Source organism: Malaclemys terrapin, chromosome 7 (assembly GCF_027887155.1).
Source record: "Malaclemys terrapin pileata isolate rMalTer1 chromosome 7, rMalTer1.hap1, whole genome shotgun sequence".
In the NCBI taxonomy this organism is placed as follows: Eukaryota; Metazoa; Chordata; order Testudines; family Emydidae; genus Malaclemys; species Malaclemys terrapin.
This window is the reverse complement of record NC_071511.1, coordinates 6377518-6392950: the sequence shown is the minus strand read 5'-3', so window position 1 is coordinate 6392950 and position 15433 is coordinate 6377518. Positions and strand designations below refer to the sequence as shown.

The window sequence follows — 15433 nt, the reverse complement described above, 5'->3', positions numbered from 1 at the left end:
CATCTACATATTGTGGAAAGATTTTTCCCCCCCTCTTGACTTCATGCTTTTCTTTTCCTTTTCTCTGGTAAAAAGGAAGAGAGTAGTTAGTTGCATTCTAAAATGGGACATAAATTCCTATTTTTCTCAAAATATAGGTAGACAATTGGTGTGAAATTTCATAGAAGGTTAATTTTTATGCCCTTTGAATTTTCTATGGATTTTTTGACTGGCTCATACATTTTTAATAGGACATCTTTGGCTCTGGCTAAACTTTTTCCTCGGTAGCACTACTCTTCATTGTGGACAGCTAGCTCTTAAAATCATTGCCTGTCGACCCAAACCTTGGTAGAGAAGTTGATCCTGAGGATTTCTAGCACAAAGGACCGAGGGGTTTTGTTCTTTTTTTGAGGGGGGCGTTTGAATGTTAGATTTAGGGATATTTTTAGCTGTTACGGACACAGTATGTGCTATGCACACAAGTCTGATCTGTGGAGGTTGGGAATACAGGAGCGATTGATGATAGGAGCCTCATTGATGGGCACTGAACACACATGAAATATTATCAGTTGTGAGCTAGGCTTTCTGGTACATTTTATCTTGCAGCAAGGAAGGACTCATGGCTACTAACAGACAAAATATTTTCTGCTGCAGCTGTACTTCTGTGTTTCAGAGGTCTGGCCCCTACCTCCACCTCCTCCAACTCCCACCTTACATTGAAGCATTCAAAGAACCTGTATGAAATAATACACAAAAATCTTTGTTATGAAGCCATTAGGGTTGCTATGCACACAACATACCTGACACCTAGCCCTAAGAGCAAGGCGGTGAAAGGGTAAGCCACCTAATAGTGCATACCTTCTACGCTTCCGTCTACGAACATGCTTCTTACCCCTTTCCACTACAACAACCACATACTACAGCCCATGCACTCTGCAACCTGCACTCTGGCCTCATAGGACACCAGCCTTCCATCCCCCTCAGAACCACCTTGTGCACACAATCCTTCTCCAAACTACCCTCGTCCAACATAACCACCTAGCGCATCAAACACGCATGACCATGTTGGGGTATGGGGTTGTGTGTGAAAAGGCTCAGCAGTAAGGCTGAGATGAATAGTCTGTCGTGTATGGTCGTTGTCATGCTAAGGGAAGTGTTTGTGGCGGGAGTAGTAGAACATATGTACTGTTCCTTGCTTTTTATGGGTTCATGTTAGATAGAGCATATGGCATGCATAGCAATCTGATCTACTTCCCAGCACTTTTGGGTTTGTATTTATATATACCTATATGTATGCACCTGTGTTTGTATATACATACCAGATTGTGTGTGTACAACAGATACTCCAATGTGATGTTAACGTTAATGGTCCCTGCCTGACTTCAGGAAAGAGTCTTGAGAGTTCATAGAGTCCACCGCAGCCTGTGGTGCCAAGATATCCCTGCTTGCCTGTTACGGTCAGACACCCACACCCCCCCACCCCCAACACACACACACACACACAAACTGTGCTGCAATGCTAAAGCCTAACTGGGGAAGTGGAGGATATCGTAGTTTTAGCTCTGTGAAAATCGTTGTTTAATTTATTATAAGAGAGACTGTTGTGTGCATTAAATCTGTTTGCATGCAGGTATATACAGATTGAACAATAGCTGTGTGGTTGGGGTGATAGCTAATGATTTTCTGTTAGCTGTCGTTCACCGTAATGGTGATGATTTTGAGACATCCACATGGTAGAAAACGATTTTGAAGTTATTTATTATGTCTCGGTTTTTCATGAACCCTAAGGGAGTTCGGTGTCCATATCCCCGTCTTCATTAAGCCCAAATGAAAATCCCAGCCTATTTGGCCAATGAGATCATAATGCAAGATTCTTGGTTGTTACCCAAGAATTTAAGCCATAAATTAAAATATGCCTATTGTAACATTTTGGCTAATTCCCAACAAAACATCCAGACTGATCTCTCAGCTAGCCCATTTTGAACCGCCTCAAGAGAATCAGAAATATAAAGGAGATTTGATTTACATACATTGTAATTTAATTTCTCAGTGCTCTCTTTCATTGCCGACTGCAAAACCATGCTGTGCTTTGCTTCCTGTTCCAGATGCTACATCCCTGTCCGCCTCTTGGTTGCCTGGATACTCTGAGTTTCCTCAAGGCAATTGCTAATCAATGTGGGTTGCAGTTAGGTGATTCCTGCAGACAGCAGCCAGATCTGACATCTAAACGTAGAAATCCGTAGCCAAATACAGTCTGGGAAGTGAACAGCTAAAACACTGTAGTCCTATCTCCGCTTCCAGGAATCAATTCGTCTTGTGCTAACCAGACACAAGCACTCTCACTGGATTAGATGAACAGAGGCACTTTTAGTAAAATTAAGGGTCAATCATTTTGGCTCTTCTGGAGAGCGGACAAAAGAGGCATGGCTCAAAAAACAAATTACATTAATAATTACATTTTGATTCTGCATGTCAAGACCTTGCTTAATTTTCGTATTTATCTACATTTCTTCCCGAGAGGGCCATTTTGAATTAATATAGAATGCAACAGAGACTGCTTTTTAAGATGTAAGCCATTAGTAGAAACATTGTCAAAGCACAATATTGGAGCTTTGAAGATAGTATGTGTCCTCTCAATTGTTAGCTCCTCAGTGCAAAGAGAGGGCTTTTCTTTTATCATTGCAAAATTATGCTTTGCTATAGGAGTCAGTGAATTCAGAACTGCAGACATAATTTTCAGAGGTGCCGGGGGCACTCCAGATCTCCTATTGACTTCTGTAGGAGCACAGCACCTCTGAAAGTCAGGCCATAACTACTGTATGTCGTTTGTAAAATGCTTTAGGATCCTCTGGGATAATGGGTGTTGTGTGCTGTAAGGGTAAGATGTTGTTAATAATTAGAGTTGAGTGGATGATTCAATACAAATTATATTTGTTATGAATTTAGCCCCTCTTGGTTCATAAATTTTTCAAAAACCAATGCTAAGTTGCCTTTTCATGTATACATTCTTTATGTTTATTAGCAGGATACTTGAAACAAATAATTTCCAGCTTATGGGTGGTTCATAAACTCTTTGCTTTGACTGTTCACTGTTCCGTTATTCATGGTGTGTGGCTGGGTTGCTAAGACAGAGGGTGGTGTTGCCTCTTCCTGATTGGTTGATTGAAATAATTGATATAGAAGTTGAAAAAACAACAAATAACAAATACTCAAAATTCCAATAGAAATTTTCTGAATGGATGATCATTTGTACTAAGCTTTTTGAGGCTTTCAAGACTGACTTCCTTCTGGTAGTCCAAATACTCATTAATAGGCAGTGATGTGACTTTCCACCCAAAGAACAGCAAACCAAACAGAAGTCTTTTAAATTTTGATCATGAAATGAGGGATATTTTAAAAACTATTCAACCAGCTCTGTAAAAAATAAACAGTTAGAAGAATTTTAAAAAGAGGAATCTCAGAGGATCAGAGAAACTACTTGATATAGATTCAAATATTTTTTTAAAAAATGTGAGACCTGTGAGCAGATATGAGAGAGCTACATTCAATATTGACATGTTGGTTTTTTGCATTGGTCAAAATCAAGGCCAAATTGCTGCTAATTACAGTCAGTGACAAAAGGCGATGTTTGTTTTGGGTTGTTGCTTGATTGTGTTGGAAGTTAAATGGAGGCAGCCCAGCTTCAACGTTTACACACTTTCAGGAGATGACAATTATACCAAATGTTGCTGGTTTTGTTTGAAAAGGGAAAACCTGGCAGATGCCACAAAATAGCTTCCCGCCCCCACAAATCTGTTGTCTCCCTCTCAGCCCTTCTGCCTAATGGTGCAGAGAGAACCCTTTCATTGACCGCACATCTCCCCTGTCTGCTTCTGTACCCACGAGTCTGGAAGCTCTAGATGCCATTTCTTGTAGAGTACATGCGTGGGAGCAAACGTGAGCTTTAGTTACAGCATCCATTATTAAAGAGCCAAAGGTTGTAATAGGAGCCTTGGGGTCCATTCATGCTCCAAAGGACCAGTGCTCTGTTGAATCATAGAATCATAGAATCTCAGGGTTGGAAGGGACCTCAGGAGGTCATCTAGTCCAACCCCCTGCTCAAAGCAGGACCAATCCCCAACTAAATCATCCCAGCCAGGGCTTTGTCAAGCCGGGCCTTAAAAACCTCCAAGGAAGGTTGCAGCACCTTCCAAATGAACTGAGCAGTGAAGAGAAATATACTCATTTGAATGCAGCGAACACGAATTTTAGACACACAAGAAAATTTCCATTGGTTCTAGTAGTCTTCGGTTGATGTCCTGAGAGCCAGGCTGTGGGTATGGCATTTCCGCAGGTTGAGATTTTTATTCATGGTGAGTTTTTATCTTCAAGATACCCTGGCAAAACACAGAAAAAGAATCAGTTCCTACCCCAAGGACCATCCATTTTAAGTTACACAGACAGTCTAAATGTATTGCCGCACTGAAATACATACGAATCTCAGAGTTACAAACACCCCCGTAATGGAGGTTGTTCGTGACTCTGAAATGAGATGTTGTGGTGGTTCTTTCAAGTTTACAACTGAACATGGACTTAATACAGCTTTGAAACTTTACTATGAAGAAGAAAAATGCTGCTTTACCTTTATTTTTTTAGTAGTTTACATTTAACACAGTGCTGTCCTGTATTTGCGTATTTATTTATTTGGGGGGGGGGGGCACGCCGTTGCTGACTGATTATGTACTTCTGGTTCCAAATGAGGTGTGTGGTTGACTGGTCAATTTGTAAATCTGGTGTTTGGAACTCTGAGGTTCTACTGTGCGGACATTGAAACGTATAGCTTGAAAAAATATGAGTAGATGAGTAATTTGGGTAATTGGAAGTAAGAGGGGAATTAAAGGTGTTTTTAGGGAAGTTTGGTGATATTCTCCCTTGGGGGAAAAACAAATGTGTGGATTCAATATGATATATTCCAAAAGCAAAAAAAAAAAAAAAATTAAAAAAATACTGACCAAGTGACTAGTGACTTTGGTTGTCAAACTTGAGACATTTTTGCCTGATTTTTTTCAGAAAGTGATTGCCACTACTCATGTTTTTATGAACACTCTCTCTAAATCCAGTGGTTCTCAATCTATTTACCATTGTGAGCCACACAAGCAGATCTCTGTGTTATGTGGCCGCATCCAAACCATATATATACATACTACCTGTCTGGCCCTGAGGATGTCACATGGGCTGCAGCTGTGTGCTGGTTGGGCGCAGGTTGAGACCCATTGATCTAAATAATTACTGGAAGAGATGAGAGGGGGGTGAACTCATCAGAGGCAGGGAGAAATCATCCTAGCCTTTCCTTGAATTTGGTGGTGGAATTTTAACAAAGGGGTCCCCAAGAGACCTCTTCAGCACATCTGTCTTACATACTTACCAAGATTATCAAAATTCTGTCCCCATTACACACCTAAATACCCTTTGTCTAAAAGTTTATACGTGTTACATATTTGTAGGTCTAACAGCTTACAAAATCACTGAAATAAATGCTGGACGAAGTATCTGTGTTCAGTGCCACACATACAAGCTGAATTGCTACCCAGGTATTTTATACATTCGTAAAATACACAAAGCTTAAAAAAGAAATAACCAAGTAATATTGAATCTCTGGAGAAGTACAAAATAGAGTAGGATAGATTATCTTCTCTTCCTACCTCTTTTATGTTCCCCCTCCTTTCTCTCTCACATTCCTCCACCTCCTCCTCCATAAAATATTCTTGCAGCAAACAGAACGTAAGAATCATTTCTCTAGCAGAGATTGCACCTGCTGTAAGATTCGACATCCCCATTAGGGGCTCTTTCCAGAGGAAGTCATTTCCTTCTCCCTATAAATTATGCATCTGTGTACATTTAAGATTCCGAAATGAAGACTAAAACAAAAAGGTAATGCTGAACATTGCCCTGCTCTACGGAGTTGACTCCTTGATCCTTTATAGATACTTGAATGGAGCTTACCAAGAATGAAGCTCTGTGCGTTGCTGCTGTCATAGCGTTTCTACATCGCTAAATGCTCTGAGAAGGGAGTCCCTCTGATTTCCAGAAACCGTGAATTTTGAATCCTAGTCCTTGTACTCTAAGACGGCAGTGCGATGGGTAAGAGCTTTGTGCAGGGTAAGCCGGGAAGGCATACTGGGATTTGCTTAGCAGCAGAAGCTGGCTTTCCTTTCGCAGCCCCCCCCCCCCCCCGATGAACTCTGCTGATCCTTTCTCCTGGTTGGACTTTTTCTAACTCCCTGTTGCCCCAATCTAGCTGCATGCCCTTCACAGGGCCCACAGGTGTTTGCTTGGTTTTTCACTCTCCTTCCTGCACACAGCCCTCAGACTGCTCGGGCATGATTCCTGTCTTAATTCACCCCAAAGGCCAATGGAAATAGAGCTTCAGGGATGGACTAGAGTAGAAGCTTGAAAGGAGAAGATTGATTCAACCACTCAAATGGCTGTTCAGATAAACGTTATGTTTTATGAATTAAAATTCATAATGTATGTGATTTCCACATCAAGCTCTAGTGAGCTGTAACTGGGCATTGTAAAATAACTGCCTGTTCTACTGCAAACCTAGGGATTACTGCATTTTAGCTGTGTGTACAGCAGGTTTGTCTACATCTGTGTGTAAATCGTTTATTAATTTTAAACACATACAACACATTCTCCTATAGGCAGGGGTTTTTGTTTGTAATATATATGGCATATATATACAGTACATGATGGTTTGGTGCGGTGGATAGGTTTCATGTGTATTTATTTGGGATAATCTGCATTTTGTGTGTATATGTGTATCTACACACACACATTGTGTACTCTGAATGTCTCTATGTATAAGAGGGAGCGAATATACAGTATATAGGATGGTACGGTGCACTAAAAAGGTTTTATCAGCAAGAGTTGGATTCTGATAAAACTTTTATGCCAAATTATTCTCTCGTTATTTCCTTATAGGTAATCTAGTTAGTTGTAGATAAAATGCATAATGTAATCAAATTTACCTGTGTGTTTTCAGAGTAGAATTTGGAAAATAATTATGGCTGATATAAATAATGTTTATAGAGAATGTATGTGCATATATAAACATGCACATTTATATTGGGGGTAGAGAGGTAAAAATGTATTTTTGAAACTGCTTTGGGATCCCTGAGAATAAAAGGCTATATTTAAATGGACAATATTTTAAGTCCATTTCTGTGACCCAAGGGAAGAAATTAAAATATGTAATAATTGTTGAAACTGGTATGGATAACTGATATCTTAAATATAGACTTGTTTGCTTATAATCGCAAATAATATAAACTGTATTCTGAATATCATAAATTCACTTGTGTCATAAATTCTTTGGGACAGGGACTTGCTTTTTGCTCTGTGTTCATACAGCGCCTAGCGCAATGGGCTCTAAATGACGGGAGTTCATAAGTGCTTCTGCAAAGTGAAGTAGAATGGAAATGCTGAAATATTTCACTATGAAGATTCCTATCCGGGCTAGAACGAACCTGCACTTATAGTGAATTTGCCATAAGATGGGATTTCACTGAAAGGATCAAAATTGCCCCTGGGAGTTGCATGTGGGTATAAGGGGCAAATATCACCCTTGCCTTGGTAAGAGTCTTGCTTTAAAGATTTGGCTAGTTCACTTCTACCCTAGCTGACCCCAACAGATGAAATTCCTCTTTGAAGAAAGCAGGTGGCACTTGGTGTTTTCCTTTGACAAAGTGTTACTTTAGAGAGAGATTACTTTTTCAAAAATGCAACAGCCACCCAAAAGAGCTCTTCTATTAAAGCAGGTCATCCCAGCTTTTCATCACTTATCTGGTGATAGCAGTAATGAATTTTTTATTTTCTGCAGGGCTCACTCTAAATCTGACACAGGAGTGTGTGGTGCATACATATAAAAAGGCCACTAATTGAAATTCAAATGTAATGAGATGAAGGTTTGCTATTCACCACAGCTGCCTTTGTTTTAGTCCTTGTACGCTCAGTGCACCTAAACAATGCAACCCTCGCTTCTACTTTTAAATTCAACATGAATAAATTAAAAGGAAAGAAATCTTTCTAGTCTATTCCAGAAGTGAAATATAGTTTGAAAAACAAGAACCATTTTTTTTTGTCTTTTGCGGGGAGAAAGGTTTTGATGAAATAAGAAGAAGAATAAAAAATCTTGCTGCTTAAAATCTACTTTTTTGAACATGCAAATGTGTTTCTATTGCCTAGGTAACTATTATGGAACACCCAAGCCTCCCAGCCAACCCGTCAGTGGGAAAGTGATTACCACTGATGCTTTGCAAAACTTTCAGTCCAACTCCAAGCAGTCGACTCCAAAACGAACCAAGTCTTATAATGATATGCAAAATGCTGGCATAGTGCATACGGAGAATGAGGATGAGGATGACGTCCCTGAAATGAACAGTAGCTTTACAGGTAAAGCAAAAAATATTCTTGTCCATATTATAGGATGCATTGCATTTCCCCCCCCCCCCCCCCCTCTCAATAGGAGCCCTGCAATGCTGCCAGTTCTGGATTGAACCACATTGTAATCTGGGTTAGAAGTATTTCTACTGTCTTCTATTAACAACACATTTTCCCTAGCTCACAGAATAGTTTAAAAATGACAGGGATTAACCTAGATGTGTATCTGTTTCCCATGCAAAATTATATAGCCCTTGATTCCATTTCCCCCCCTTAACCTATCACTATACTCAACATAGCTAATTTGGTAAATGAAGAAGATTAGAGAATTCTAAGAAAATTCATTGCATCTTTACCTTTTTGATATCTTATGTTAATGATGGTCAGAGTCTGATTAAACAGCACAGGGAGAAGTTGTGTATTTTCTTCAGAACCTCATGTAGTCACTTAATTTTACAGTCTTACATAATCATAGATGCCTCTAAAATGGGAAGTAGCGCTGAGTAGATATCTCTTGCTGTATAGAATAATTGAGAATTTCTCAGCTAGTGTACAGGATGGGGCACATTTGTCATTTGAGGTACATTCATGTTACTTTAATAGTGTCCCCTTAATTCAGTGGGCCAGATTTTGCTCTCAATTGCATTAGGATAGATCTAGATGACTCCATCAATTCCAAACGAGATGGAGCCCATCTAACAGGAGTGTATGTTCAGAATGATTGGACAGCACCTAGTGGAAAGTAAAAGAAATTATTTTAAATCCTTATAAGCATCACGCGAATCATTTTGCTCTTGGAGAGGTTGAAGCTGTTTCGTAAAAAGACGTGATGTAGTATTGGAGAGCATGTAAACATTCTGAACCTTTTCCTGTGGACTATTAAAAACAGCTGCTATTGCAAAAGTTTTAATGAAAATCTGAAACTCTTTGTCGTCTTGAAATATTTTGAACAATGTGTAGGAAGCTATTTTGTTGGAAACCAAATATGCGTAGATCCTCACTTCCACCTGTGACTTTTCCCTCTGCCGTTTTCGCTTGATTTTCAGCCAGGCTGCAAAAAGTCAAGGCAGTGTTCATTACCACTGACACTTCTACCCATTGTAACATGGGCTCTGTGGGGTCCCTCTTTCCCCCCACTTTTTTTCCTTTTAATTGCTGGCCACATATTTCTTACCTACACCAAGGGCTCCTCAAGCACGTACAGTTTACTCCTTCTTCTGTTCCCTGTGGTACATCCCCAAGCAAGCTGGGGCTGGCCCACAGAGGGGCTATGAGACGTGAAAGCAAACTCGGTCTGCTTAAGAAGTCCTGGAGTTTCACTTTCTAAAATGTCCTGTGCCTATCGACAGGTCTCACACTGATCTCTCTGATGTTAATCTGATCTCATGCTTCAGCCTGCAGGGGTCTTGAAGGAACTTTTTTTTCTCTGATGCACAATCTGGGTTGTTTTTTTTCACCTTCCTCTGAACCATCAAAGATCAGCCACAACTGGAGATGGGATACCAGTTGGAGTGGACCAGTGCTCTGAGATGGTACAGATAATCCTCTGTTTGAGATGTCTGGCAGATGTGTCTTGTCCACATGCTCAGGGTCTATCTGATACCAGATTTAGGGTTAGGAAGGAATTTTGCCCCAAGTGAGATTGGCAGGGACTTTGGTTTTGTTCTGCCTTTCTCTGCAGCGGGGCATGGATCACCTAGGCATATCTCACCTTCTCAATTCCCTCCAATCTCCAGCACCTCAGGGTCTCCAGTTCTCTGCCTGTGGCACCCAAGAGTTTAGTCTCCCAAGGACTAAAATCCATTAATTATACTGAAGTCACTGGGCTCAACATGAGGGTATTTGGGTGAAATTTGGCTTGTGAAATGCAGGAGGTCAGACTACATGATCTAACAGTCCCTTGTGGCCTTAAACTGCATGAAACTATGGTGCTGCCCTTCTGGCCAACAGACCAGGAGCATTGTGCGAAAGCTGTCCCCTGCCAGAGGCTGACCACCCCGCTGCTCACTGCTGGCAGGCTCAGAGCAAGAGACTAAATGGCTCTGTCCAGATTCCATTGAGGTCAATGGGAACTGGCTCAAGCCCTTAGGATTTAAACCCTGGTCCTGGATCTTGGTAGCCCAGAACTTCCAAGTAGCGTCCTTATGATTTATATAGGTCTTCCCATCTCTTCAGCCGCGGTGCAAGTGTTAATTATTCCTCACAATGCTCCCGTGAGGCGTGGAAGCAGTGAACGGCGTTATTCCCGTTTTCACAACCAGGAAACTTGAAGCAGAGAGAAGTAAATTTACTCATTTCCGAGCTGGTTGAACTCCATGTGCATTGCAAGCACTCAGTGTCTCTGAAAATCAGGCCTGAAGTGATTGGCACAGGATTATGTAGCAGGTTGGTGGAAGAGCCAGGACTAGAACTCAGAAGCCCTTGGCTCACATTCCTCTGCTTAATCAACACCACCACCTAGTTTCTTTCCAAACTACGGGCAAGATTCTCAGTTGCTGTCAATTAGCTTAGATCCTGTTATTTCAGAGGAGCTGTGCTGTTGATTTCCACCAGCTGAAGATCTGGCTCTAGCGGCCAGATTTTCAAAGTTACTTAGGTGATGAAACATGTTCCTGGTGGGATTTTCAGAAGCTGTGTATCTCACTCTCATTGGTGTTAGCACTTAGGGACCAGATTTTCAAAAGTATGTAAGTCCTTCTGCCAGTGCAGCGCATTCTATTGACCTCCGCAAGTTCCTTCCATGTGTAGAAGCCTGGTTGTCAGGTCTGCTGAAACATTTTCACTTGCAGATAGATATCCATGGGAGGACATGCCGCGTTCTGTATGAGATAGCAAGTGGTAGTCACTGGAGAGATGCCTGTGCCCGTTCTTTCCTTGATCTTTATTCAGCCTCATGTTGCACTTTAAAGCTGAGTCAGCACCCACAGCATTACTGTAACAGATCAGAACCAGAGAAGCCAACTAAGATCTTTACAGTTGCTCTTGTTTCAGAAACACAGAAGTTAACTGAGGTTTTAGAAATGCTCCTGCACTTTCCTTTCGTTGTTTTCTCTTTGTTTTTAAGAGCATTCAAAGAACGCAGCTGTCAGAAAGCATAGCATTGACACACAGAACAGGAGGCTTTGCTGCTCTCATCACTCTATCCATGTTATTGGGTCGGGTCCTGATCCCACTCTCACCAGTGCACATCGTGAGTCACTCGGTTGAAGTCACTGGAGTTATACCCGTGTGAAATGCGTTTCAGACCCATCCTCCACTCTGGCCCATAGGCATTTCCTGTGCATTTGTACATACGTTGTATTGAAATTGCCAGCTGTTATTCCCTTGTCCTCGGTCTACTTGTGAGCTTCTTGGAGCAGGGACCATCCTTCTTAAGTGTTTGGAAAGCACATGTAGTGGGCACTAGAGCAAATGAATAGGAACAAGAGTACTGGGGCAGACTACAGCCCTGGAAACAGCAAGCCTTATGGATAAGGATTCTTTGATCCATGCCCTTCTTGACCAAGAACCCCAAGACGTGGGAGAAATCTCCAGACATTCTTTTCCCTTAATTCTCTCTCCATTCTCTCTTGGGCCTGGTTTGCATGAAATATTCCCCAAATCAACTGTCTACGACCATTAAACCCAAGATTCATTAAAAACAGGGAAGAAAGTTCAGATTAACAAAACAAGTGATATTCACAATTAATTACTATTATTATTTATATTTCAGTGACATCTGGGAACCCCAGTGATGCAGGGGCGCTGGAAAAATTTGTATAGTGGGGGTGCTGAGACTCACTGAAGCAAACTGTAAATGCTGTATATACACCTGCAGCACCTCCTACAGCCCTAATTCCAGCACCTATGCAGTGATGGACCATAACCCCCTTGTGCTGGGCGCTGCACAAACACAGAACAAAAAGACCCCAAGGAGCTTACAATATGTCAGGCTTGGCATATGACAGAGGCTCGTCTGGCTAGGTGCACAGGTTTCCTTGTAATGGACAGGAGATCTGTGGCCTGTCAGGGGAGTTCTATGGCCCATGTTATGTAGGGGATTAGATTAGAGGCTCACAATGGTCCCTTCTGGTCATAGGGCAGATCTACACTTAAAACACTGCATCGGCTCTACTGCACCGCTATAGTGCATCAGTGAAGAAGCTCTATGCCGACGGGAGAGAGCTCGCCTATCAGCATAGTTAATCTGGCAGTAACTATGTTGACGGGAAAATTTCTCCTGCTACACTGAGGGTTGGGTCGGTGTAACTACATCACTCAGGGGCATGGATTTTTCACACCCCTGAGCGACATAGTTATACCAATGTAAGTCTGTAGTATAGACCAGATCTTAGAATCTACGACTCTGTAATGGCTTTCTTAGGAAAAGCATCTGTTCTCTTCTATCTCCTTGGTCAACTTCTCAGCCTATTAGCCAGACAGTATCTCAGAGGCACATCCTCTTGTGTCTGTTTTTTTTCCTCAGTCCTGTTGATTCTCTGAGTCTCTTTGCCAGCCCATTAAGTCCCTTTGATATGCCTGGCTCCTCCTTTTAGCAGTCACCCCCTTTTCCCTATTCCCCCCAGGTGAAATTCCCAGATTTTTTTCAGGATTGTGTTCAGTTTGTTTGTTCCATCTTTGCTTCTTACCAGCCCCAAAAGTTCATAGAACATAGAATATCAGGGGGACCTCAGGAGGTCATCTAGTCCAACCCCCTGCTCAAAGCAGGACCAATCCCCAAAGGTCCCCTCAAGGATTGAACTCACAAATGCTCAAATCACTGAACTATCCTTTTGAAGGTAAATCTCTCTGTGGTTTGGAGCCCTTATCCCAGCTCCGCATCCCTTTTGCAAAACTCCCTACTGCTGAATATAAATATAAATATAAAGTGACTTTGCAACTCCCACCCCATCCCACCCTCACAGGACCTGTTGTTGGGAAAAGGCCATTCTGAGATCTAATTAATCTCCTTTCTAATGGGAACTGGCCCTGACTAGAACAGTTTAACGGTGAAACTAACACACTGCTTTGCCTTTTACAGAGACAGGAGGTATATATTTACTATAATTCCCTCTGACTAGTGTTTTCTACTCTGTGAGTTAATGAAAGATACAAATAATCTGTCATCATGAGATCAGACTTTGGCCCCTTGTCTCCACCAAATGAGCACGAAATCTGGATAGAAGAGCATTGGTTTGAGCATTGGCCTGCTAAACCCAGGGTTGTGAGTTCAATCCTTGAGGGGGCCACTTAGGGATCTGGGGCAAAATCAGTACTTGGTCCTGCTAGTGAAGGCAGGGGACTGGACTCGATGACCTTTCAAGGTCCCTTCCAGTTCTAGGAGACAGGATATCTCCATTATTTGATGCAAGGGATAATCCTGCTAACCAACTTAAAATTCTCCCTGTTCTGCAGAGGGTCTTTCTTAGACTTGTGTTTTCAAGCTTTGGCATGTTTACACTAATGATCTGATGGGTGGGAAGGGATGAATCATATTTTAGTTTCTTAATCTTGCCAATCTCTACTTTAAAATATTGAAAGGAGCTAATGCAGGAAGCAGACTGTAAGGGTGTTGAACTAATCTTGGTCTTTTCTGGTTTAGAAAATATTATATCAGTGCCTTTCTTGTTCACAGAAACAGCAGGCAGGGGTTTACCATGGCAAGGAGTTTTTAAGTGTCCAGTAGCTCTGGTTTTGGAAGACTGCTGTGGATTTCCACCTCCCTTCAAGAAGCAAAGCTGTCCCCAGGGGACGGCGAATTGGGGCAACTGCTCCAGGCCCTGCACTTTGGGGGCCCCGTGGGTTGGCGCGAGTGGCCAGTGCTGCATGGGTGGCGGGTGAACTGCTGGCTGGGGGAGGCTACCCTCAGCCCCACCCCTTCCACCCGTGGGAGAGTGCACCCAGTCCCAGGAAGGCGGGCGGCATGGCCCCAGCCCCCTGGAGCCCAGCGGCCCCGCCAAAGCAGGGCCCTGGAGGGGGGCATTGTCATCGGGGCCGCGCCTGGCTTTTTGAGGAGGCACCGCCTCCACCAGCCTCCTCTACCCGCCCCTGGCATGGTCGGTCCTGGAAGTGATGTGACTTCCGTCCCGGGCCCTGCACCCCCCTAGGGACAGCCCTGCTCCCTTTACTAAGCTATGTCTACACTTAGCAGCCTATAGTGGCACAGCTTCAGGGCTGCTGCTGCGCCACTGTAGCGCTTCGGTATAGACCAGTGGTTCTCACACCGTAAGCTGCTTGTGGGCCAATCAGCACACAGCTGCAGCCCATGTGACATCCTCACGGTCATACAGGTAGTATATATATTGTGTCCATATGGCCCACATAACACATAGAGAGATGCATATGAAGCCTACTGTGGTAAATTGGTTGAGAACTACTGGTGTAGACACTCACTACAGCAACAGGAGGGATTCTCCTGTCACCGTAGTAAATGCAGCTTCCCGAGAGGCAGTAACTAAGTCGACGGTTGACCTAGTCCTGTCTCCATGGGGACGTAGGTCAGCTTAACTTTGTCACTCAGGGGTGTGGATTTTTCACACCCCCGAGCATGACATAGCTGGGTCGATCTAATTTTCTAGTGTAGGCCAGCCCCAAGACACAGCAGTGTTTATAACATCTGTAAACCAAGGCCTGGTCTACACTGGAAAGTTATCTCAATGTAGCTATGTCAGTCGGAGTGTGAATAAACTTATGCTGACCTAAACTCCCAGTGTAGATGCCAACAGAAGAGTTCCCTTGACATAGCTAACTTAGGCCTGGTCACACCCAAAATTTAAGCTGTCCTAGAAGTATCACTCAGGGCTGTTAAAATGTTTGCACCACTGTAGACTCAGCTAAGATGACAGAGCAATTCTTCCACTGGCCTAGCTACAGCCTCTTGCGAGGGTAAATTTACTGCAGTGACGGTAGTCACTACAGGAAGTGTCTCCACTACAGCGGCGTAGCTGCAGCTGTGCCATTCTATTGCTTATGTGTAGACGTAGCCTTGCTCAGGGAGTTAGTGTTTGTACACTCACAGGAAAACCCCTTCTGAGGGTGCAGGCCAAGCCTACGC

At 42.8% G+C, this 15433-nt stretch overlaps 1 protein-coding gene across 30 annotated transcripts in view; it reads left to right on the top strand.

Annotated features, from left to right (window-relative positions):
• MAGI1 (membrane associated guanylate kinase, WW and PDZ domain containing 1) overlaps window positions 1-15433 on the top strand; it is a 490274-nt gene that overhangs the window by 385568 nt on the left and 89273 nt on the right. For all 30 annotated transcript variants that reach the window (XM_054033640.1, XM_054033634.1, XM_054033637.1 and 27 more), the window contains exon 4: window positions 8206-8412. In XM_054033640.1, the coding sequence (XP_053889615.1) occupies window positions 8206-8412 (207 nt within the window). The remainder of the gene's footprint in view (window positions 1-8205; window positions 8413-15433) is intronic.